At 40.4% G+C, this 26,590-nt stretch overlaps 1 protein-coding gene across 1 annotated transcript in view; it reads left to right on the plus strand.

Annotated features, from left to right (window-relative positions):
* The first annotated feature begins 1,730 nt into the window (after positions 1 to 1,730).
* Positions 1,731 to 26,590, plus strand: part of LOC110493884 (vesicle-associated membrane protein-associated protein B) — a 44,163-nt gene continuing 19,303 nt past the window's right edge. The window contains exons 1-2 of the mRNA XM_021568444.2: positions 1,731 to 2,030; positions 8,996 to 9,148. Coding sequence (XP_021424119.2) covers positions 1,973 to 2,030; positions 8,996 to 9,148 — 211 coding nt within the window. The 5' untranslated portion in view covers positions 1,731 to 1,972. The remainder of the gene's footprint in view (positions 2,031 to 8,995; positions 9,149 to 26,590) is intronic.

A 26,590-nucleotide genomic window follows, 5' to 3' on the forward strand; every position in this document is an offset into this window, starting at 1 on the left:
TTGGTTATTACTGCATTGTCGGAACTAGAAGCACAAGCATTTCACTACACTCGCATTAACATCTGCTAACCATGTGTGTATGTGACAAATAAAATTTGATTTGATTTGATTTGAGTAGAGTATTGGAAGCTATTTTGTAGATGACATCGCCGAAGTCGAGGATCGTTAGGATAGTCAGTTTTACTAGGGTAAGTTTGGCGGCGTGAGTGAAGGAGGCTTTGTTGCGGAATAGAAACTACTACTATGGCTGACCCTGTAAAAACAACACATTGTCAGTGCACCTATCCATATGTGACAAGCATCAGTGTGTAGAAGGGAGATTCCTATATGTGAGAAGAAAAAGCTGTATGTGTTAACTGTAGGATTACCCATGTGCTGGAGTGTCCAGTGAGAGAAAGGCAGTTTGAGCCGGTTGCCAGGATCAGAGTAGTACAGAAGGTGTCGTATGCTGAGGCAGTGAAGAGAGTAGTAGAGGAAGATGGGTCCAGAGCGAGGGATCTTAAGAGGCTCCCTGTGAGTAGGCCGAGGCCAATAGAGAGGGATAGGAATAACGTGTTTCAGTAAGACTGTGTTCTTAGCGTTCATAGCCATGATTATCAACTGTACCGCAGAAATGGAATGGAATCACAGAAAATAGATTTTGTGGTGGCAGCTGCAGAGAAGTTCTTGGGTGTACGAGATTTTACTGCAGAAGAGTGTGTTGAACGATAGTATCCCATCCTCCCAGGCTGCCGGCCTGGTGTAGGATCAGATAGGGCCAAGTAGTGGAAAAGCGGTGAGGTTTTAATGGGTGTAGGGTTATTCGATAGGAATATTTTTCTTCCCTTATCCCCATCCTATTCCCCTCCCCTTTTTGTATAAATACAGTAGGTGGCGGTGTATACACCTTAGTTGGATGCGATCCGCCAATAAATTTAAAGGAGAAGAATACTCCCTCTCGCTTGTACCACAGAGTTTCTAAACTTGTACTGCCTGTACTTACCTACAGTACTGTCTCTGCCTGTACTCCTCGCATCCCCGCTTCACTCCTCATAGAGAGCAATAGTAATGGTGTATTTTTGTTAGCACTAACTCTGCCATGGTTCTTTGGACGAAGCCTATGTGGAAATTAATGGAGTTTTTGGATAAACTAAGAAAATAAGGTCTGTGGTAAACACAGGCTTAGGAAATCTTATAGGTTTTGTTCTATGAGATCATCTTCATCAGCTAACGTCACTTTTTGTGAATTTTTAAGCATTAATGTAATCAAAAGAAGCACAATAAAGGCTTCATAATTCATAAAGGTCATGTTAACTGACTGATATTATCTCGTAGAACAAAACATATAAGATCTCCTAAGCCTGTGTTAACCTCAGACCTTCTTTTCGGCGTCCTAAACCCTATTCTTTCCCCATTCATTATTCATTTTCCCCATAGGAACGGCTGAACGAACCAGAGGTAGCCTTACCTCATTTCCGTTTTTAGGACTACAAGCTTGCGAGCTATATAGAATTTTGATTACACAAATGCTTCAAAATTCACAAAAAGTGACATTAGTTGATGAAGTTTATCTCATAGAACAAAACGTATTAGATCTCTTAAGCTTGTGTTTACCACAGACCATCATTTTTGGCGTTTATCCCAAAACCCCTCCAAATAACCCATTAATTTTCCCATAGGCTTTGACAAACGTACCATGAAGGAGTTAGTGCCTACAAAAAGACGCCATTACAATTGAGTGGCTATGCAGGGTCAGTGACGTCGCACGAAGCCTCTCTCACTCTCACTCCCTTCCTGCTGCATCATCATCATCATCATCATCATCACAACAGCCGCTAGTAGCACCCTGTCTAATTGCGGTGACCGGGGGACTGGATAGGCATAACTAATTAGCATAATACTAACTCTAAACATAACACTAGTTAACATCACCATAACAGAGTAATCTACGGAAACCATTTACATTGAGCTACCCCCTTGGAACCGCTGGGACATGGCCAGGCAAGATCAGGTCCTGCTCTTGGAGCCACAGCACGAACTGAAATTCCGAGGTAAGAGACTGAGGGGAGGGCCCAACTCTGAAGGGAGGGGGGAGGTAGTAACAGGCCCAGCGTAATGAGGGGGGGCACATCATTCCCTTCATTTGTAAAATCTTAATAGTGAATTAAGGAGGATAATCATTTCGAATTAACATTGACCTGCGTTCCCTAGCTAGCCAACGTTTTAGCAAGTTTACGTTACCTTGACCAGGCAGGCCTGCTGGAAAAAAAAGCTAACTAACGTTGTAACTGCAGCGCCCTGACAGGTCTTTGGCGCTATTAATAATGTCTAGTTGACCTAGTATTTTAACTACTTAGCTAACGTTGGTGCATTATGTTTCACGTGCATTGTGGAATAGCGTTCCAGTAGGCCAGTCAGTCGTTTTATTATCGTGCTTGACTGACAACATAATGTCAGTGTAGGTAGCCCTTTGAGCTAGCAAGCTAGCAATGAATGCCAGATGATTGCCCCTACTTTCAAGCATAATGATAGCACGCTAACAGTAGTTTGTGTCCTAGCTAGCGAGTAGCTAACTTGTTCATTCGCTAGCTGTCATTCTAATGGCTTGCCAGCTTTCAGGTGGAACTAGGCATGAAATACCATTTATATCTGGAGGTTTTTCTCATCGGTGACCAGGTGTGGTAAGGAGCACAATATGGCTCAGGGTGCTATATGGACAGTTTGTACTGAGCATCCTAAGAATTACAATGTGTCCAGGTACATATGAATTTATTGACCCACTGAGTAAGAGCTTCTGTATGTTTCCTGAAGCATTATCACTAATTAATTTTAGGTCATTTTTGAGATCCAAAATAATAAATAGCCTTTCATCTGTACCTGTTGTATTAGTGCCTTTCTACAGACATTTTGAGATGCCCCACGGCCTTGGTAGACATGTCAAGCCAATATAATCCATTGCTATAACTGCCCTGCTTGTTGTGTGGGTAGGCTCTTTATTTGTCTTGGCTCATTGCAAGTGACATAATTTTTGTTTTACTCATACCAATATTTAAATCACAAGAAAGTCAAGACTTCTGTCAGGCAATGCACAATCATAGGCCTCTCCTATAAGCCTGTTGTTATTATTTTTGTTATTTAGGGGTCCTCTACATGAAAAAGTTTGGGAACCCAGGGCCTAAGAAATGATTTCCAATATATTTCCTTTAAATTATGGCCATATTTCGAGAACATTACAACACACCTGAACTAAGCTTTTCATTTATACATTTTTGATTAGGCCTACTAGTAGTGATTTTCTATGTATAGCCTAGTGGGGTGAGTAGTCTGAGATGGAGGTTGACATGGGAGTGAAAATCCATTCCCGTCTTGTCAAATTTTCCCGTACTATCCTGATCTCGCAACAGTTCTATAATCCAGGAACTTTCCTGTCCCATCCTGATAAAAATCACTCCCGTCCCTTGCTCATTTTTACATGCAGAAATCAGAAATATCTTCCTCCATTAGCTGCTCGTCTGGCTGTCCCCTGCTCGTCTGTCTGTCCCCTGCTCTGCATGTGAGTAATGTTACCCATAGATACTGCTCTGTTTGGCTGCTGCTCAGCACTCACGAGATAGTTTCCTGCCCTGCACACACAGCTGATAACAACCACATTACAAGATTTTGGCAGTGAAGGCAGCCGTTCTACTTACCCAGAGTCGGATGAGCTCAATTCCAGTCTTGAAGACTTCATAATTCACTGACGTACAGTACATTGGTAAAGTAGTGACAGCGCAGTGGCCATGGCTGTAACTGGAGCGGGACATTCGAGTGAGCAGATGGAAGGGGGGAATTTACAATTTATTTGTGATAGATCTGTATTAAGGTAAACTATATTAGGCCTACACACAGTTTATTTTTATGAAATGCTCCACACATGGCATATTTATAAGCATGTCAGTTTCCATTGCGCTGTAACACTTAATTGATTGTGATTCATTAAAGTCTTTCTGGACAGAGAATCAAATCACCTAGCATCTTAGGCTAGAATTGCCCATTGAAAGGTAGGCCTTTGGTGACAACAAATTCTGCTGTGGTCCTTTTGGGCTCAAGTGTTCACCAATGAGCTAGAGCATCTTTAAACACTACCGGTCAAAAGTTTTAGAACACCTACTCATTCAAGGGTTTTTCTTTATTTTTACTATTTTCTACATTGTAGAATAATAGTGAAGACATCAAAACTATGATATAACACATATGGAATCATGTAGTAACCAAACAAGTGTTAAGCAAATCAAAATATATTTTATATTTGAGATTCTTCAAATAGCCACTCTTTGCCTTGATGATAGCTTTGCACACTCTTGGCATTCTCTCAACCAGCTTCATGAGGTAGTCACCTGGAATGCATTTCAATTAACAGGTGTGCCTTAAGTTTATTTGTGGAATTTCTTTCCTTCTTAATGTGTTTGAGCCAATCAGTTGTGTTGTGACAAGGTATGGGTGGTATACAGACAATATCTCTGTTGGGTAAAAGACCAAGTCCATATTATTTCAAGAACAGTTCAAATAAGCAAAGATAAACAACAGTCCATCATTACTTTAAGACATGAAGGTCAGTCAATACGGAAAATGTCAAGAAGTTTCTTCAAGTGCAGTCGCAAAAACCATGAAGCGCTATGATGAAACTGGCTCTCATGAGGACTGCCACAGGAATGGAAGACCCAGAGTTACCTCTGCAGCAGAGGGTATTCATTAGAGTTACCAGAGTTCATTAGAGTTACCAGCCTCAGAAATTGCAGCTCAAATGAATGCTCCATGAAGTTCAAGTTACAGACACATCTCAACATCAACTGTTCAGAGGAGACTGTGTGAATAAGGCTTTCATGGTCGAATTGCTGCAAAGAAACCACTAAAGGACACCAATGATAAGAAGAGACTTGCTTGGGCCAAAATCACGAGCGATGGACATTAGACCAGTGGAAATGTGTCCTTTGGTCTGGAGTCCAAATTTGAGATTTTTGGTTCCGGCCGCCATGTCTTTGTGAGACGCGGTGTGGGTGTACGGATGATCTCTGCATGTGTATTTCCCACCGTAAAGCATGGATTTGTTATGGTGTGGGGGTACTCTTCTGGTGACAATGTCTGTGATTTATTTAGAATTCAAGGCACACTTAACCAGCATGGCTACCACAGCATTCTGCAGCGATACGACATCCCATCTGGTTTGCGCTTAGTGGGACTATTTGTTTTTCAACAGGACAGTGACCCAACACACCTCCAGGCTGTGTAAGGGCTATTTGACCAAGAAGGAGAGTGATGGAGTGCTGCACCAGATGGCCTGGTCTCCACAATACCCAGACCTCAACCAAATTCAGATGGTTTGGGATGAGTCAGACCGCAGAGTGAAGGAAAAGCAGCCAACAAGTGCTCAGCATATGTGGGAACACCTTCAAGACTGTTGGAAAAGCATTCCAGGTGAAGTTGGTTGAGAGAATGCCAAGAGTGTTGCAAAGCTGCCATCAACGCAAAGGGTGGCTATTTGAAAAATGTCAAATATAAAATATGTTTTGATTTCACACTTTTTTGGTTGCTGCATGATTCCATATGTGTTATTTCATAGTTTTTATGTCTTCACTATTATTCTAAAATAGTAAAAAATAAAGAAAAACCCTTGAATGAGTAGGTGTTCTAAATTATTTGCCCGGTAGTGTAAATCAACTTAATCTGTAAAAATGTACATTTGGAACTGCACATTCAAGGTACCAAACAGTCTTGCTCTCTCTTAAAACACACCCTTCAGACAACATGGCAGCATCAAATATATATCCTTCAGAACTCTATTTTTGTCGCTGCCAGTTTTTCTGCCAGTTGGAAAGTATCCCAAGGCACTTTCAGGAAGTTGTAGATCAACTACACAGGAGTTAGCTGAATGAGTTGTTTAATTGAAAGCAATGTTTCACCAATTGTGAGGTTCTGAATTTCACCTCTGTCTTGACTCAGTGTGCAAAGGGAAGTGTCAGTTGCTGTGGACATTTGTGGTGTGGAACTTTATCTAGAATCTTAGTGTATGTGCTAATTCTGACTGAGGCAGCTCACTTCCACATTTCCATTCACAATGCATCCATCTTTCCCTCAAATGCAAGGCCTTCCTCCTCTATACCAGCTAGAAGGCAGGTGTGTTTTATTTTGGTAGCCTGAAATGGAGTCTTTCAGACCCTGATAATTTATCATCCCTCGAATCTCTCATGTTCTTCCTTTTAGTGCAAAGTGTACTCTGAGGTCCTGTGGAATGTTTTAAGGCTAGTTTGTAAATCCAGTTGAGGAGTTAAATCCTGTACAGCTGTATGTTGCTCAATGTCATATGGCCAAGTGCTTTCCGAAGGCTTTTGCTTCCTATCAAACTGGTTTCACAGAAACAAAAGTGTAGCTGACCTGAGTCATTCTGTTGAGGATATCATTTTGTGGTCTGGCTTGTGAGTTCACCCACTTAATGCAACCATCATGATTCAGAGTTGTAAAACAAAAGTGGTTTGATATTGAGCAATTCCACAACAGGCACGTGGAATTACAATGGAAGGTCACTCTTCAGTGAAACAACTCGGGTGGTGCAATATCATTTTGAAATCAGATTTGACTTAGTGTTGGCATTCCTGTAGGCTAGCGTTCTCTGTGAGGTACTTGATCAAGCTGGGTGTGAACTTGAAGTCTGTCTGTGCAGAGGGATTTGACAGAGATGGCTAAGTAAAGAAAGGATCTGGTTGGATGTAGTGGCGTGAGGCTAGTAGTGTTCCTTCCTACGCCCCTGTTGCCTCAAATATCCTCTTGTTCTTCAAGGACAGCCATTAGCCTACCTTGTCTAGGCTATTTGTAGACTATTAGAAACAAATTGAAGGTAGTTGGATTCCTTAGCGATTCAAAGTATTCCACATAGTTTTGACCAAATGAAATAAAGAAATAATATGTTACAATATACCAAATTAATTTGATCTATTTTCACTGCATCTGGCTGGGTTACCGTTACAACCAGCTACGTCCTTCCTAATTCTCCTCCATAGCCGACTTTTCTTAAGATAGGGGCCCAGGCTACATGTTTTAGACTATACGGTTTAAGCAACTTTTTATTTTTGATGGGCCTAATAAATTAAAAAGGCCACATTTCTGTCGCTGTGGCACCAGTGTCTTCGTTCAAGATGCTACTGATGTTATTTCTCTACAAGATCTTAGGCATTCTCTTAGATGCCACTGAACCTAGTATGCCTAGGCCCATGTTTTATTGTTCTGTAGCACGAGAGCTATTAGTCATAATACAACTGATAGCTAATCCTTTCTTGAAGTTAAAAAGCTGCTCTTGTATTACTCTTGTTTATTTATTTTTATTTTTTAAGAGGACTTGGATATTGATTGTTCATTGTTCGCTACCGCCGCGGAATTAATGGAACTCTAGACAAAGGACCCAAGGATGTGGTTGGCATGAAAACTGTTTTCTAATTAGGCTAGTCATGGCCTTAATAGCATCAGCTGCTCTACTTATTAAAATCAAGGGGAGATGTGTTTGACGTGACACAGTCTGTGCTTTCTCTTTGAACGTTTTTGACAGTAGCAAGAATGGTTGTTATTGACTGATATTAGTGAGGTTAGTATAGTGAGGTTACTGTATTATTATTCAGGCAATGACAAAAGGCTGGGGTTGCAATTTGGTGTGCGCTTCTGGCCTAATGTGTCAAGATCCATACACCTCAAACGTGTGAATCAATCAAATTTATTTATAAAGCCCTTACATCAGCTGATGTCACAAAGTGCTGTACAGAAACCCAGCCTAAAACCCCAAACAGCCAACAAGCAATGCAGGTGTCGAAGCACGGTGGCTAGGAAAACCCCCCTAGAAAGGCCAGACCTTAGGAAGAAACCTAGAGAAGAACCAGGCTATGAGGGGTGGCCAGTCCTCTTCTGGCTGTGCTGGGTGGAGATTATAACAGAACATGGCCAAGATGTTCATAAATGACGAACAGGGTCAAATAATAATAATCACAGTGGTTGTCGAGGGTGCAACAGGTCAGCACCTCAGGAGAAAATGTCAGTTGGCTTTTCATAGCCGATCATTCAGAGTATCTCTACCGCTCCTACTGTCTCTAGAGAGTTGAAAACAGCAGGTCTGGGACAGGTAACATGTCTGGTGAACAGGTCAGGGTTCCATAGCCGCAGGCAGAACAGTTGAAACGAGTAGCAGCACGGCCAGGTGGACTGGGGACAGCAAGGAGTCCTCAGGCCAGGTAGTCCTGAGGCATGGTCCTAGGGCTCAGGTCCTCCAAGAGAGTGAGAATTAGAAGAAGCCTAGCCCCAGATAATAATTTGATGATTAGGACTACTGCCATTTCAGTGAAGCCGTCATTGTTGGGATGTGGGTCATTAACACAGTTCATTGATGTCCCCAGTGAAAAGCATAGGCCATTATAGCTCAAAAGTAGGCCTGCTATTCTTTTTTTTTGAAAGACTAGTATTCAGACTTGTTGTCCTTAAGATATGTTCCTCTACCATTGCGTAATGTGAATCGCTTTAATCATGATTTTTGTATTGTTACTTCCCTTTCTCTCTTCAAACTCCCCCCTTCCTCAATGGCGATCCAGCACATTTTTATGCCTTTGATGTGTTGATTCAGTAACCCTATTCATTTGATTAGCCCATCATGTTTTCTCTACAGTTTGCATCTTTCACATGCAGTAGTCTGTCTGCTTGTGGCAATTTTATACTCTTATTTTTCTGTCATCGTTACCACCCATGAATCCAGATGTTATAGAATGCGATAGCCTTGTGCCCCTCACTGCCCCTCACTGTCTCAAAGCAAAGAATGAGGCATGCCCATATTGGTAAAATCCGCTAGTGGCAGTCTTGTTAGATTTCTATTGTGTTTTAAAATTGTAAAATGCTATTACTGACTCTACCTTTTAAGATAGTCTCCAATATTTTCTCTGTCAGTGTATAAGCCTACCTCTGTAAAGTTTTTATTTTTATTTGATAAAACCTTCTTCTCCCACCACAGGTCCCTTCTCGGATGTGGTCAACACAACCTTAAAGCTCTCCAACCCCACAGACAGGAATGTGTGCTTCAAAGTCAAGACGACAGCCCCGCGCCGGTACTGCGTCCGGCCAAATAGCGGTGTCATCGACGCCGGCACCTCAATCAACGTCTCAGGTACGTACGTATATGTTGATCTCACCAGGACGTACGGTAGCAAAATTACGTAAACTTAACCAAAGTTCCCAGGTTTTGCATAAATCCTGGTTGAAGGAATTGTGCAACCCTACCAAGCCAGGGAGTTTGTAGGCCTGAATGAGTGCTATGGTTTACAACCATTGTCCATGTATTCCCTATTTAGATGTTACTAGCAGGTACTATATGTCAGGTCCTTCCTAACCTACCTTGTGTTTGAGTGAGGCGTCTAACACTAGAATTACTTTTTTAAATTACTCTGCCATTTTTAAAGTCATGTCCCCCCTGTCCTTGACTTATCCTAAATAAGTCTATTCAACACAATATCGTTGTTAGAATCTTGATATCAGAGTTTTAGGAGGACATTACATTTTTTTCTCCCTGCCCTCCTTTCACCCGACAGTTGGCTGCCATCTGACAATGGCCCATTAAAACTACACCTAAACTATATAAAAAATTATTTCACACATAGGCCTATAATAAAAGATGAAGGCTGAAGAGAAGATTAAATTGACAGTAGTCAAATGTGACAATATTATCAATTGTCTTGTGAATGAAGAGACTGTGCAGGGTGTGTATTTGACAAAGGGAACTGCGCTTACCATAACTTTTTCAAATCATCCTACAGAGGTTCATGCAGTTCAAAAAGAGCAGATTCTAAGGTTTCTAAAACACCTACATTTGCCAAACAACTCGCAAAATTGAGCGGATTAATTCTATTTAAAAAATAAACAAGTTGTAGAATGACGCAATTTCACACGTGAGCACACACGGCAGTATATAACCCATTTTCAGAATGAGAGAATTAGGGGAAAATTAGGTGTTGCTTATTAAACAAGTGGATTCAGGGATCAAGTGTAGCTGGAGCTGGGCCTGGCTTAAGCTGGATGCCACTATTGAGGTGAAAGGATAAAAAGGGGTATGCCAGGTGTACTCTCTGCCTGAAAGAGATCAATTATGCCAACAAAGGGTATCCGGCTCTGCTGGCACATTGTAGTGTGTGTGTGTGAGAGAGTGAGGGGGGAATATACTATTTTTTACTCGGTGAACGTTATTTTCGCACACAGGTAGCCTTGTGCACTTGATCGACTTTCTACTTTAATTAAGACAGCCTTTTATAATAGAACACGTGTTCTATTATAAAGGCTGTCATGGCTAACTGCAATATGACGAGTGTATTGTTTTTTTCTCAATACTTACATTTTTAGTTAGGTTCACAGTAACCACTTTTTATTTTACACACAGAGACTGATCATGTAGATCATATTCTTTGTTGTTTAATTAGTTAACCTGCATTTCCCCCTAACAGGGATGTTTTTGCATGTTTCAGTGCAAATAAAAAGTGTCACCTTTTTGGGCCCTCACCAGTTTGCATCCCTGAGTTTTTCAATTTAAGTAATCCATTACTTTGACAATATTATTTCCCTTTTTCTTTGTTGGTGCAAATGAAAAATAAAAATCTCCTTATGTTCGCTGCGGTTCACCGTTATCTATCTAGTCTTCTGCTGTTGATAAAAACAGTGCAATTTTTTTGAGGAATTACTGAATTACAGTGGGGCAAAAAAGTATTTAGTCAGCCACCAATTGTGCAAGTTCTCCCACTTAAAAAGATGAGAGGCCTGTAATTGTCATCATAGGTAGACTTCAACTATGACAGACAAAATGAGAAAAAAAAATCCAGAAAATCACATTGTAGGATTTTTTATTAATTTATTTGCAAAATATGGTGGAAAATAAGTATTTGGTCACCTACAAACAAGCAAGATTTCTGGCTCTCACAGACCTGTAACTTCTTCTTTAAGAGGCTCCTCTGTCCTCCACTCATTACTTGTATTAATGGCACCTGTTTGAACTTGTTATCAGTATAAAAGACACCTGTCCACAACCTCAAACAGTCACACTCCAAACTCCACTATGGCCAAGACCAAAGAGCTGTCAAAGGACACCAGAAACAGAATTGTAGACCTGCACCAGGCTGGGAAGACTGAATCTGCAATAGGTAAGCAGCTTGGTTTGAAGAAATCAACTGTGGGAGCAATTATTAGGAAATGGAAGACATACAAGACCACTGATAATCTCCCTCGATCTGGGGCTCCACGCAAGATCTCACCCCGTGGGGTCAAAATGATCACAAGAACGGTGAGCAAAAATCCCAGAACCACACGGGGGGGGGGGGGGGGGGCTAGTGAATGACCTGCAGAGAGCTGGGACTAAAGTAACAAAGCCTACCATCAGTAACACACTACGCTGCCAGGGACTCAAATCCTGCAGTGCCAGACGTGTCCCCCTGCTTAAGCCAGTACATGTCCAGGCCCGTCTGAAGTTTGCTAGAGAGCATTTGGATGATCCAGAAGAAGATTGGGAGAATGTCATATGGTCAGATGAAACCAAAATAGAACTTTTTGGTAGAAACTCAACTCATCGTGTTTGGAGGACAAAGAATGCTGAGTTGCATCCAAAGAACACCATACCTACTGTAAAGCATGGGGGTGAAACATCATGCTTTGGGGCTGTTTTTCTGCAAAGGGACCAGGACGACTGATCCGTGTAAAGGAAAGAATGAATGGGGCCATGTATCGTGAGATTTTGAGTGAAAACCTCCTTCCATCAGCAAGGGCATTGAAGATGAAACGTGGCTGGGTCTTTCAGCATGACAATGATCCCAAACACACTGCCCGGGCAACGAAGGAGTGGCTTCATTAGAAGCATTTCAAGGTCCTGGAGTGGCCAAGCTAGTCTCCAGATCTCAACTCCATAGAAAATCTTTGGAGGGAGTTGAAAGTCCGTGTTGCCCAGCAACAGCCCCAAAACATCACTGCTCTAGAGGAGATCTGCATGGAGGAATGGGCCAAAATACCAGCAACAGTGTGTGAAAACCTTGTGAAGACTTACAGAAAACGTTTGACCTCTGTCATTGCCAACAAAGGGTATATAACAAAGTATTGAGAAACTTTTGTTATTGACCAAATACTTATTTTCCACCATTATTTGCAAATAAATTCATTAAAAAAACCTACAATGTGATTTTCTGGATTTTTTGTCCTCATTTTGTCTGTCATATTTGAAGTGTACCTATGATGAAAATTACAGGCCTCTCTCATCTTTTTAAGTGGGAGAACTTGCACAATTGGTGGCTGACTAAATACGTTTTTGCCCCACTGTATTTAAAGGAGAAGTTCTTTTTATTTTATATTTACAACCAAATCTAAATGCTTGATGTAAATTGCATGTTATAGAAGGGTCCATGTACCTTTCTTGTGATTTCTGTTGTTTTTGATAAACTTACCCCAAACAGTGAATCACTTCCTCCTCATCCTTGTGCAGTATGTGGGTCCTGAAAAATATGAACAAAGGCTCCAAATAAGGCCTTTTAGAAACTGCAACACTCTCAGTATAGTGATGCAGGTCTTTAGATCAGTGGAGGCTCCTTAGAGGACGAAGGGGAGGTCCATCCTCTTCAGTGAATTTCATAAAAATAGTGAAACATTAAAAAAGCTATCCTTTTTAGATAATATTATACCAAATAATTGATTCAAAAACACAGTTTGCAATGAAGGTCTACAGTAGCTTCAACCGCACTCTGTAGGGTAGCACCGTTTCGTTTCTGTCCTCCTCTGTGTACATTGACTTAAATTCAAAACCTAGGAGGGTCATGGTTCTCACCCCCTTCCATAGACTTACACAGTAATTATGACAACTTCTTGAGGACGTCCTCCAACGTATCAGAGCTCTTACAGCATGAATTGAGATGTTGTCAGCATAAGCTACAGCTAGCAAGCACTGCAGTGCATAAAATGTGGTGAGTAGTTGACTCGGAGATAGAGACAGTAGTTGAACAGTTTTAACAAATGTTTTTATTTAAAAATTAAGGAGAAGTGGGAGAGAGCGCTAGCTATATATATATATATATATGTGTGTGTGTGTATTTTTTTCACTTAGCTAGTGAATGCAGCGAACTAGTTTAGCCTACTCAAACACCTGGCTCAAACGGAGAGTGATGCTATGTTGGCTATGGCTATCCAACACTGGAACTCTTCCAAGTCAATGTAAGCTTTTGGTAACTACTGATCTTCTTGCTAATTGTACACCTGTACTGCATGATTGTAGTGTGTTTACTAATGCGTTAGTTCTAGTAGCTATGTTGAATATGACGTTAGCCTACATTGTCATCACCATATTTGCTGTGTGTAGCGGATATGGTGTGGCTTGAAAATGTTTTATATCCTGGTCACAGACAGCGGATGTGTTGTGCACTGAAGTCCACAAGCGAAGGGAAAAGGTGAGGGAGAGGAGGAGAGTGCATGGATGCGAGTTGGAATTATACAACGAACAAAAATTATCATGCTGTTTGTATGTGGCTGCTATGAAAGTGAACTGCATTTGCATGTGATCAGGGGTGTATTCATTCCACGGATTCTGTTAAATCGTTTCTTAAACGGAAGAAAACTGAACAAAATTTGGATAAACATACCTGAATTTGTCCAATAGAAACTCTCATTTGCAACTGTTGGACTAATTATTACACCCTAGATCAGCTAGATGCAGGCAAGAGTGCAAGGCGGTATTGGATGTGTCACTGTTACCTTGATTTCTACATTTTCTCTTGACCTGTGCACCTACATTGTAAACTTTCATTCATAAGCTAGGTTGTACCAACCTCGTGATGAGTATAGGGACAATTAGAGTATCATGTCTACCTTAACTAGTAATCCGGAGCCTAAACTACGGTATGATGGTATTTTTATGTTTTTGAATAATAAAAGTTCTAAATGCTCTTTTATGAGTAGTGTGTGACCCTGGGGTGGCAACACATACATTCTAAGTGATCTCAATGGTTTGTTCTCCATTCGGATTGTTTTATACTGTACAATTCAATTTAAAACTAAAATAAGCAAGTAAAAAGTTTTTTATTTATTTTTTACATCCATCCAAAAATCTTTACAGCTCTTTTTTAGATTCAGTGTGAAAGGGGGAAAATGTCATGCTTTGATCTGGTGGAAACATTATAAAATGGGCCTATCCCTTGCGCAAATATCCTACAGCTGTGTCTGTCTGGAGCTCACTGGGGCGAGAATATTTTGGCATAATTGGCAATGTCAATAGAAGTTACTTTTAGAATTTTGATTAACCACATTTATTTTGAGATACAAATACTTTATTTTAAACTAAATGAAACTGTTCCACAAAAAGTTATGACAATCACAACTGGCACGCAGATCGGTAGACATGTTAAGATAAATTGGCCCTCCAAATGGAAAAGGTAGCCTATTATCGGCAACTTCAGGAGCTTAACGGCAGAATATTTGGAGGAACAGGTTTTTTCCTTCTGGTTAGGCTATCTTGATCTCTGGCTCCCTCTTGAGTCATGTTTAATTATTTAATCACAGTGTGCTTAAAGCATCAGACAAGCTCATTAGCCTACATATGTCTATGTAGGGAAAAATACATATTTAACAGATGACTCTCGATCTACCAATGTTTTTATTTATTTTTTCAGGGACAGCCCTAGTGGGTATGCTGACCATTGCCACTGTGGCCCCTCATGATGTGTTCAGATTTCTTGTGGCCCCCACCATCATAATTGCCCATCCCTCACCTAGGTGAAGACTGAATGTGGCCCCCACGGCAAAATTAGTTTGACATCCCTGCACTACTTGGAATCAAGATTTATTCAAATTTTAATACAAGTGATCCTCAGTAAAAAATAATAATATTGAAATCAGTTGAGAATCCAGGCAGTTCTGCAGAACATTTATGCAGACAGAACATCTCATTGCAGTGCTTTCTGTTGGCTAGCGGTATGGCCGTCTATATTTCTCCCTGGGCCAACAGCTGTGTTCTCAAACCGGTGCCGTTCATTGAAGGAGACAACTCTACCCAGAGCCTTCCTGGCTTCATTAACACGGCTATTTGCTGCCACAACATATTTTTTACCAGTCGGACTGCAAGTCAGCAAGGGGATCAGTAGTGGGCGACAAACAACCCCCGTTCAGACAGTCACAGTACCCTGACAGAGGCTTTTCCCTATAATTGTAAACAGCGCAGCACAAAAGGCAATGTGGAAATCCACTTTGGCTAGACTGAAAGGAAACATTTTGCCACAGGATACCTAAAATCCCTAATGTGTCATTTACAAGCTTAGTTGGTGATCCACATGGAGCTTTTGAAGTGTGACCCCCGCAAAACGTTTGTTAAACGCACACCACAGAAGTGCTCAACTTGATTTGTATTGTGCTGCGTTGAATGGGAAACTATGTAGCATGGATGTCTCAATCAGAGAAAGGGGCCCTTGTGTCAACAAATGTATCTACTGTGTGTCAAAACCATAGGTCTTAATTGTCTCAAAGGCCTTTTAAACCCAGCATTCTACAGTAAGCTTACTTAAACATTCTTATATTGCAATTCCTGTCATTATGGCTGGCCATAAACAACTTTTTCCTTCATGTTATTGTTCCATATTATTGTTGTGTGATCCAATAATGACAGCATGCTCTAAATAGTCTCCTCATCAAGGTGTATATCCTTATCAAGGGTGATAAAGTTGCTTAATGAATCATCTTACTCCATTTGTATGATATTTCTTCTTTCAAGTAACAAGATGTATCCACAACTCCCGAGCGTTTTTTTGAGATGCACAGTTTATTGAGACGCGTGTCTCTGCACCTCTGAATCAGAGGTGCAGGGGGCTGCCATAATCGACATCCACGTCTTTGGCGCCCAGGGAACAGTGGGTTTAACTTCCTTGCTCAGGGGCAGAATGACAGATTTTTACCTTGTCGGCTCGGGGATTCGATCAAGCAACCTTTCGGTTACTGGCCCAACGCTCTAACCACTAGGATACCTGCCGATTTGGTCAAACAGTAAAGTACATTATCCTCATGATTCCTGTAATGAAAGTGTCTGCTAGCCCCAAAGTTCAGTAAAGTATACGTTGCCTGGTCTTTGGTCATCTGGTCCCAAAGCAAATACCATAGCCAGCAATACACTCCTAACCCCCCGTAACCAGTGAGTACATAAAACATAATCCATTCAGGCTGCAAAGGCATCGGTTTCCTCCTAGCTTTAATGGCTTTCCTTATTATTAATAAAACACAATTTCCACCACCATGCCAGGGTGGCTACTGTGTTATGTACAGTGTTCAACCAATCACTTTCCACCAGTCTGTTTACCCCTGCTGTACACAACGTCCAGAAGTAGCTAACCCCATATCATGGTGGTGGAACATTGTTTTATTAAGACGGTATGCATTTTTGTATTTTTTTTGTGGCCCTTCTTTAAATCTACTTGAGGAAGACTTTACAGCCTGATAGGACGTTTTATGTACAATCCGGTCCCCAGGGGACACGAGTGTATTAACGGCTGGGCTGATTGCATTGATACCTAGAGGAAATACACAATGTCAAGAAGAACTACGCCCTCTAGAGGTCTCGGTTCTAAGTGTCTGCTTACCTGACACTGTACCCGTTTCACTGGGGCCTGCTACTTTGTCAAGCGAACCACTCTCTCTTCTTTACACCCCAAAAAAGTGCCTGGGTAGAAAAAAGTGTCCTGAGTTGTATAACATTTTTAAAATCCAGTTGGATAGAGGATTTTCTCAGCTTGTTGTAGGTGTATTTTAGTGATGGGGGAAAAATCAATAGTTACATATATGTGACCGACCGCTGAAATCGGTGTTATTAAGCAAAAATTGCTACAATTTTTATTTATTTTTTTCATTGGATAAAAGTAGACTCAGAGCTGCAAAATGGTATATCATACATTTTTGGGGAAGTAATTTTGCTTTGGAAGTTGAAAAACTTGGCCTTTGAATGTTTTGGTACTACTACTAGAGAGCCCTTTGTCTACAACCATTCAGCATCGCTCCCACCCTCTTAAGCTTCAGCCCCACCCATCTCTTTAAGCGTTGATCCGAGCATTCTGTACTAACAACACCAGTCAAGCACCCAAGCTTGCTAGCTACTTCCAGACACAAATGAGAGAACATTACTTGCCCTAGCGAAGCTGGTTAGGCTTTTATGTTATCCAGAACGTTGGTGACTGCAACTGTGTTGTCAGATTGTCGGTTCGTAAATTCAGAGCGTTTCGCTCTCGGAGTGTTCAGAGCTCACACTGGCCAATTTGAGAATCGCTCGCTCTGGCCAATTTGAGAATGGTTGACCTGAACGTTCGGACCTGGCAGTCAAGCACCCAAGCTAATATTGGCTAGCTTGCTAGCTACTTCCAGACACAAATGAGAGCACCCCACTCAGACCATTTTATTCGCCCTAGCAGAGCTGGTTAGGCTGTTATCCAGAGCATTGGTGACTGTAACTGTGCATCTGGCAACAATTTAATTACTATTTTTTGCCAATGTTGACTGACACCGGCCCTATTCAACGGGTGTTGAGCATTCCTAAATTCAACAGTTTTCTGTGCTCTGGCACACTCAGATGAGTCTTTTGTTAACCTGTTAGAGCTCTAGGGGCGCTATTTCATTTTTGGATAAAAAACGTTCCTGTTTTAAGCGCGATATTTTGTCACGAAAAGATGCTCGACTATGCATACAGTTTTGGAAAGAAAACACTCTGAAGTTTCAGAATCTGCAAAGATTTTGTCTGTAAGTGCCCCAGAACTCATTCTACAGGCGAAACCAAGATGATGCATCATCCAGGAATTAGCAGAATTTCTGAAGCTCTGTTTTCCATTCTCTCCTTATATGGCTGTGCTTGCTCAACGAATGAGCCTACACTTTCTGTCGTTCGCCCAAGGTCTTAGCAGCATTGTGACGTATTTGTAGGCATATCATTGGAAGATTGAACATAAGAGACTACATTTTCCAAGTGTCCGCCTGGTGTCCGGCGTCGAATTCGGTGCGCAATTGCCAGCTGCTTCTACTTTACCATTTGATTCAGGGGAGAAAGCATGTGTCCAAGAACGATGTATCAATGAAGAGATGTGTGAAAAACACCTTGATGATTGATTCTAAACAACGTTTGCCATATTTTCAGTCGATATTATGGAGTTAATTTGGAAAAAAGTTCGCGTTTTGAGGACTGAATTTTCGGATTTTTTTTGGTAGCCAAATGTGATGTATAAAACTGAGCTATTTCTAATACACAAGGAATCTTTTTGGAAAAACTGAGCATCTGCTATCTAACTGAGAGTATCCTCATTGAAAACATCAGAAGTTCTTCAAAGGTAAATGATTTTATTTGAAGGCTTTTATGTTTTTGTTAATGTTGCGTGCTGGATGCTAACGCTAATGCTAACGCTAAATGCTAACGCGAAATGCTAACGCTAGCTAGCTACTTTTACACAAATGATTGTTTTCCTATGGTTGAGAAGCATATTTTGAAAATCTGAGATGACAGTGTTGTTTACAAAAGGCTAAGCTTGAGAGATGGCATATTTATTTCATTTCATTTGCGATTTTCATAAATAGTTAACGTTGTGTTATGCTAATGAGCTTGCTGATAGATTTACACAATCCTGGATACAGGGGTTTTTTCATAGCTAAACGTGACGCAGAAAACGGAGCGATTTGTCCTAAACAAATAATCTTTCAGGAAAAACTGAACATTTGCTATCTGAGAGTCTCCTCATTGAAAACATCTGAAGTTCTTCAAAGGTAAATGATTTTATTTGAATGCTTTTCTGTTTTTTTGTGTAAATGTTGCCAGCTGAATGCTAATGCTAAATGCTACGTTAGCCATCAATACTGTTACACAAATGCTTGTTTTGCAATGGTTGAGAAGCATATTTTGACAATCTGAGATGACAGTGTTGTTAACAAAAGGCTAAGCTTGAGAGCTAGCATATTTATTTCATTTCATTTGCGATTTTCATGAATAGTTAACGTTGCGTTATGGTAATGAGCTTGAGTCTGTATTCACGATCCCGGATCCGGGATGGGGAGATCAGAAAGGTTAAGACATGTAGCTAGCTGGGTAAACAATGAACCATAATCCCAACTCATGACGTTACTACCCTGCATGAATCTGCAGGTAACTAACCAACCAGGTTCAATATTAGCTAGCTAGTCAAGCAAATGGCTCTGAGATATGAGTAATAAGATCATACGCATAACGTTAGCTAGCGAGCCAGCCAGCCAGCTAACATTAGCTAGCTAACAGTACACTTTAACTTGAAATGAAACTACTTTGGGAAAATTAGAAATGTTTAATATCTGAAAATTTGACTATCTAGACTATCTTACCTGTGGTCTGAAATAGATTTTCTAGCTGGTAAATGTCACTGCAACAACTGTTGATATCCAGAGTGAATTCTATTGAAATGGATAATTGCATAGTGGAGTCTTGTTAAGACATATAGTTAGCTAGCTAAACAATTAACCATAATCCTAATTCATGATGTTACTACCCTGCATGAGTCTGCATGTAGCTAACCAACCAGGTTCAATGTCGGCAAGATAACATTAGGCTATAACTAGTCAAGCAAATGGCTCTGAGATACGAATAATAAGATCATACACGTAACGTTAGCTAACACGCTAGCTAGCTAACAGTACACTAACTTGAAATGAAACCACTTTCTGTCGTTTGAAACGTGTACTATCTTAATGTAGCTACCCGTAAACATAATGGATGGACACGTCTCCTGTCGGATACCATGGCTACCCTTAGTTTGAAGATGTAATCCGGAGACTGGGGTTTTCTCCATCTCCTTAGTTATCATACTCGAATTCCACTGATTTCAAAACTCGGTCCTCCAGAAAGTGGAGAGCATACACTTAATGTTAGCTAGCGAGCCAGCCAGCTAACATTAGCTATCTAACAGTATAATTTAACTTGACATTAGGCTTATGCAGTTTTACTACGCGATACATTTAAAAAAAAGCCACATTAGACAGGATTACATAGACATACTGACCAGCTCAAATAGATAGAAGCGTGCTATATGGCAGATCAATCCAAACTCATCTCTCGGCATGTCCAGCCCACTCATTATCTCAGCCAATCATGGCTAGCGGGAAGGTTGCTAACTTTTTCTGTGGCTAAACCAACTAGGCTTGTAATTTAACAATTGTATTAGTATTTACAGATGGCATACAAGTTTGTTAAGGCACATGAAAGGTCACGTTAGATAAGGGATTTCAGCCAAAAAAAACGCATTTTGATTAAAAAAAAAAAAGTTTATGTTCAAACGGCTCCCCTGTGAAGTAGTGACCCGCAACATATGCCTAGTTACTGAAAAGTGTCACATATCAACATTATTTTTTTCTAAGCAGCATTGGCTAGCGCTAGTCAGCTGTACCTGCGCTAAAACAATGGTATTTTTCATCCTATAGCATGTTCTGCATCTTTTTTTAAAATGGTGAGCCAACATGTTTTCCACACTCATGCGTGCATACATTTGATGTTTTGCGCCTCGCATACATTTTGTGCCACACATACAGTGCCTTGCGAAAGTATTCGGCCCCCTTGAACTTTGCGACCTTTTGCCACATTTCAGGCTTCAAACATAAAGATATAAAACTGTATTTTTTTGTGAAGAATCAACAACAAGTGGGACACAATCATGAAGTGGAACGACATTTATTGGATATTTCAAACTTTTTTAACAAATCAAAAACTGAAAAATTGGGCGTGGAAAATTATTCAGCCCCTTTAAGTTAATACTTTGTAACGCCACCTTTTGCTGCGATTACAGCTGTAAGTCGCTTGGGGTATGTCTCTATCAGTTTTGCACATCGAGAGACTGACATTTTTTCCCATTCCTCCTTGCAAAACAGCTCGAGCTCAGTGAGGTTGGATGGAGAGCATTTGAACAGCAATTTTCAGTTCTTTCCACAGATTCTCGATTGGATTCAGGTCTGGACTTTGACTTGGCCATTCTAACACCTGGATATGTTTATTTTTGAAACATTCCATTGTAGATTTTGCTTTATGTTTTGGATCATTGTCTTGTTGGAAGACAAATCTCCGTCCCAGTCTCAGGTCTTTTGCAGACTCCATCAGGTTTTCTTCCAGAATGGTCCTGTATTTGGCTCCATCCATCTTCCCATCAAATTTAACCATCTTCCCTGTCCCTGCTGAAGAAAAGCAGGCCAAACCATGATGCTGCCACCACCATGTTTGACAGTGGGGATGATGTGTTCAGCTGTGTTGCTTTTTCGCCAAACATAACGTCTTGCATTGTTGCCAAAAAGTTCAATTTTGGTTTCATCTGACCAGAGCACCTTCTTCCACATGTTTGGTGTGTCTCCCAGGTGGCTTGTGGCAAACTTTTAAACAACACTTTTTATGGATGTCTTTAAGAAATGGCTTTCTTCTTGCCACTCTTCCATAAAGGCCAGATTTGTGCAATATACGACTGATTGTTGTCCTATGGACAGAGTCTCCCACCTCAGCTGTAGATCTCTGCAGTTCATCCAGAGTGATCATGGGCCTCTTGGCTGCATCTTTGATCAGTCTTCTCCTTGTATGAGCTGAAAGTTTAGAGGGACGGCCAGGTCTTGGTAGATTTGCAGTGGTCTGATACTCCTTCCATTTCAAAATTATCGCTTGCACAGTGCTCCTTGGGCTGTTTAAAGCTTGGGAAATCTTTTTGTATCCAAATCCGGCTTTAAACTTCTTCACAACAGTATCTCGGACCTGCCTGGTGTGTTCCTTGTTCTTCATGATGCTCTCTGCGCTTTTAACGGACCTCTGAGACTATCACAGTGCAGGTGCATTTATACGGAGACTTGATTACACACAGGTGGATTGTATTTATCATCATTAGTCATTTAGGTCAACATTGGATCATTCAGAGATCCTCACTGAACTTCTGGAGAGAGTTTGCTGCACTGAAAGTAAAGGGGCTGAATAATTTTGCAAGCCCAATTTTTCAGTTTTTGATTTGTTAAAAAAGTTTGAAATATCCAATAAATGTCGTTCCACTTCATGATTGTGCCCCACTTGTTGTTGATTCTTCACAAAAAAATACAGTTTTATATCTTTATGTTTGAAGCCTGAAATGTGGCAAAAGGTCGCAAAGTTCAAGGGGGCCGAATACTTTCGCAAGGCACTGTACATTTTGCGGCATGCATACATTTTATGCATGTTATTTGCATGACTGATCATGCGCTCTCTTGTCCTTCTGCAGCAGACAGTGAGCAATATGTTTGGAACATCAAATCGCAATACATATAGAATCGTGAGAATCGCAATACATTGTATTGGCGGCTAAGTATCGTGACCATATCATGAAGTCCCTAGCAATTTCCAGCCATTTTAATCTATCTCAATATTTAATTCATGGCGAAAATGAAAACAAAGCACACAAATATTGTCTGCTATCGCTATGAAAATAAATAAATGTGACACTGAGCGTTCGTGACTAAGTCATTTTTTTCATCATTGTATGATGCAAGGAACCACTTTACAAAATATTATTAATTATTTAATTAATATTAAAGTATTATACCATAGAGAATACGACACAAATGTAGTCTACACCAGGCCTTCAATTGTGTGGCCGTAATGCCCCCTCCCCCAAAAAATCCATACCTTGCGGCCAAAGTGACCATTGTGCCCTTGGGTTGAATTTAATTATTATAATTCCCAGCTGCCAGTTGCCGTGCTCCGAATCACTTTTCACTCGCATGGCTCTCTCAGATATCTCAATTCTTATTAGCCAATACCAGTCTCGTAATCAGGTCCTTATCACAGCGCCGAAGTACATATCGGCGCTGTGGCACACGTTGTATTCTTATCGAATTACGAGGCACACGTTGAAGATGTTAGAATAACTGCCACAGGTACTTTTCCAAAATCTAGTAAAAAAAACATTCTGTGCAAGAAATTCATACGGATACAACTGTGGATGTAGAACTGGAGACGAGTGGGAGTGGAGTTGCTGGGTGGGGGATAGAATGCCAGTCAAAGATAAAATACAAAGTCAATATACCCCCCCCCCCACCAATATTTTTTTTAAATTAACATGTTTTGAATGACACTGATGGGAAACGCTGTTATATACAATGCCTACTAGCCTGAGGCTGATGCTGTGCAAGTGCTTGTATGCGCATACACACACACTCGCTCTGAATGGGAGTGTCTGCTAGATTACTCAATGTAATGTAAATGTTGAGCAGCTTCACTGCAGGTGGATTGTACATTTTAATATTCAATCAAAGAAATATGATAATAAAATAAATCCAAAACAGAGTTTGGGACAGTTGTAGATCCCAAATTCATATAACCATTGTACATCAAAAAAAGTTTCAAAGCAATGAGGCTGATGCAACAGATCAGAACGTTTAGCTTAAAATGTTGATAAACTATTTCTTCATATTAAAAGTGCAGCATTGTACACACGGCAGTAAGCTATACGTATGAGTATTCTAAAATGTAATTAGCGGGAAAACACCATTCTCAAAAGCTCACCGCAAATGCGAATGGTATCATATGACAGATGAAAATATCCTTTTGAAATTTTTAAAGAGGGATGATCTAAAGATTCAAAAATGTAATAATGTAATAATATATATATATATATATATATATATATATATATATATATATATATATATATATATATATATTATTTGAGATTAAATTTAGACCCCACCACTCGCCATATATATATTTTTTGTAAATAAATAACTTTAGATAAAAGTAGACTCTAGAAAATTGTTTATCATGCACTGCATTTGAGGAACAATGGGAAAGTAATTCTGCTTTCAAAGTTGTTTAACTTGTAACTAGAGGTCAACCGATTATGATTTTTCAATGCTGATACCGATTTATTGGCGGACCAAAAATGCTGATACCAATTTATATATTTTTGTATTTTTGTAATAATGACAATTACAACAAAGAATAAAAGTGCTCATTCAGTTAACTTTAATATAATACATAAATAAAATTTAAATTTAATCTCAAATAATGAAACATGTTAAATTTGGTTTAAATAATGCAGAAACACAGTGTTGGAAGTAAAAGTACAACACAGTGCCTTGCGAAAGTTTTCGGCCCCCTTGAACTTTGCGACCTTTTGCCACATTTCAGGCTTCAAACATAAAGATATAAAACTGTATTTTTTTGTGAAGAATCAACAACAAGTGGGACACAATCATGAAGTGGAACGACATTTATTGGATATTTCAAACTTTTTTAACAAATCAAAAACTGAAAAATTGGGCGTGGAAAATTATTCAGCCCCTTTAAGTTAATACTTTGTAACGCCACCTTTTGCTGCGATTACAGCTGTAAGTCGCTTGGGGTATGTCTCTATCAGTTTTGCACATCGAGAGACTGACATTTTTTCCCATTCCTCCTTGCAAAACAGCTCGAGCTCAGTGAGGTTGGATGGAGAGCATTTGAACAGCAATTTTCAGTTCTTTCCACAGATTCTCGATTGGATTCAGGTCTGGACTTTGACTTGGCCATTCTAACACCTGGATATGTTTATTTTTGAAACATTCCATTGTAGATTTTGCTTTATGTTTTGGATCATTGTCTTGTTGGAAGACAAATCTCCGTCCCAGTCTCAGGTCTTTTGCAGACTCCATCAGGTTTTCTTCCAGAATGGTCCTGTATTTGGCTCCATCCATCTTCCCATCAAATTTAACCATCTTCCCTGTCCCTGCTGAAGAAAAGCAGGCCAAACCATGATGCTGCCACCACCATGTTTGACAGTGGGGATGATGTGTTCAGCTGTGTTGCTTTTTCGCCAAACATAACGTCTTGCATTGTTGCCAAAAAGTTCAATTTTGGTTTCATCTGACCAGAGCACCTTCTTCCACATGTTTGGTGTGTCTCCCAGGTGGCTTGTGGCAAACTTTTAAACAACACTTTTTATGGATGTCTTTAAGAAATGGCTTTCTTCTTGCCACTCTTCCATAAAGGCCAGATTTTGTGAAGAATCAACAACAAGTGGGACACAATCATGAAGTGGAACGACATTTATTGGATATTTCAAACTTTTTTAACAAATCAAAAACTGAAAAATTGGGCGTGCAAAATTATTCAGCCCCTTTACTTTCAGTGCAGCAAACTCTCTCCAGAAGTTCAGTGAGGATCTCTGAATGATCCAATGTTGACCTAAATGACTAATGATGATAAATACAATCCACCTGTGTGTAATCAAGTCTCCGTATAAATGCACCTGCACTGTGATAGTCTCAGAGGTCCGTTAAAAGCGCAGAGAGCATCATGTCACGACGTAACGTACAGTGTCAGAGGGGTCCGTTTTTTCCACATTTTTTTTCTAATAATATGGATCCATTACCATGTCAATCAACGCTTGAATAGAAACGTAGCTTACAACCTGGATTTTGATGCCTACACAGTCGCTACAGTCCCATTGGTTGTCATTGCAGCCTATTTTGAATAACGCGGTTATGCAAAATGTGTACGGAACACTTTTAGGCGAGTTGCCTATCACATTTAACAAACCAAACTCTGAAATACCGTTATAGAAGGTAAAGTAAAATCCCAAACCGGTCCATGCCTCAATACCAGTATATAGTAAAATACGGTATACCGCCTAGCCATACCTGGAGGTCCATCCATATGTAGTAAGCTCAACACAGAGTGCATTGGCCAATTCATTGACAACTTCAGCTTTAGCTTGCTAAAATAGAGAGGGTGAAGTTCGTAACATGGCTCGAGCAATTCATGAGGTGCTGAAAACCCCCCATTATTCTTGACCACTGAGAATAGGCGCATATCCGTGGCTATAAACACACCTATCGCTCTTGTCATTTCTTTGGCCCGGTCAGAATCAGCTGCGAAGGAAGCTTGAATGCAGAGGGAAGACAAAGTTCCGTCTTGCTCCGGTGGTAGGAATACTGGGGTGATGTCGGCGTAAATGTGTCAACATGTTTGAGTTGTTGGCAGCTGCATAGGATGTTCTCGTTGAGCAGTGGCGACATACTCTCTCTGCCCATTGCTGTTGTAATCTACTGGGAAGCCAACATTTTCCCAAACTGGAGATTTAAACAATGATGGAGAGAATCCTCCTGGTTTGTCGACCCCACCACTCGCCATCGTACAGAACTAGTTCCCGGCTGTGCCTTACAAAAGGACAGTTTGCAATGCGCCAATTAAGATTTAGAATTTTGATTACAACATGCGTATAGGCTGTAGTTGTTTTAACGGAATAGCCTGAAATTGTTAGTTTTTTTTTCCAGCTCCGATTTTCTCGAGGCATATCCTATAGGCCAAGATCCCCATACCAAACAATTCAGTACTAACATGTGTATCGTTACACCCGCAGTAGACATCCTCTGTCTTTCCATTGTGAATGGATCCACTAGCAGACTGCTTGGGAGATTTTGAGGTTGAGATTAATAATTACTACTGTAGTTTACTGGGGTCTCCAGGGACCCAATTAATTACAGGGAGGGAAGGAAAGTACTTCTAACTTCCTTTCCTTCTTCTAATGGCTCCATTTAATCAACAACCAGTCAGGGAAAACTAGCAAATGAGCATGTA

This window comes from Oncorhynchus mykiss, chromosome 17 (assembly GCF_013265735.2).
Source record: "Oncorhynchus mykiss isolate Arlee chromosome 17, USDA_OmykA_1.1, whole genome shotgun sequence".
Lineage (NCBI taxonomy): Eukaryota > Metazoa > Chordata > Actinopteri > Salmoniformes > Salmonidae > Oncorhynchus > Oncorhynchus mykiss.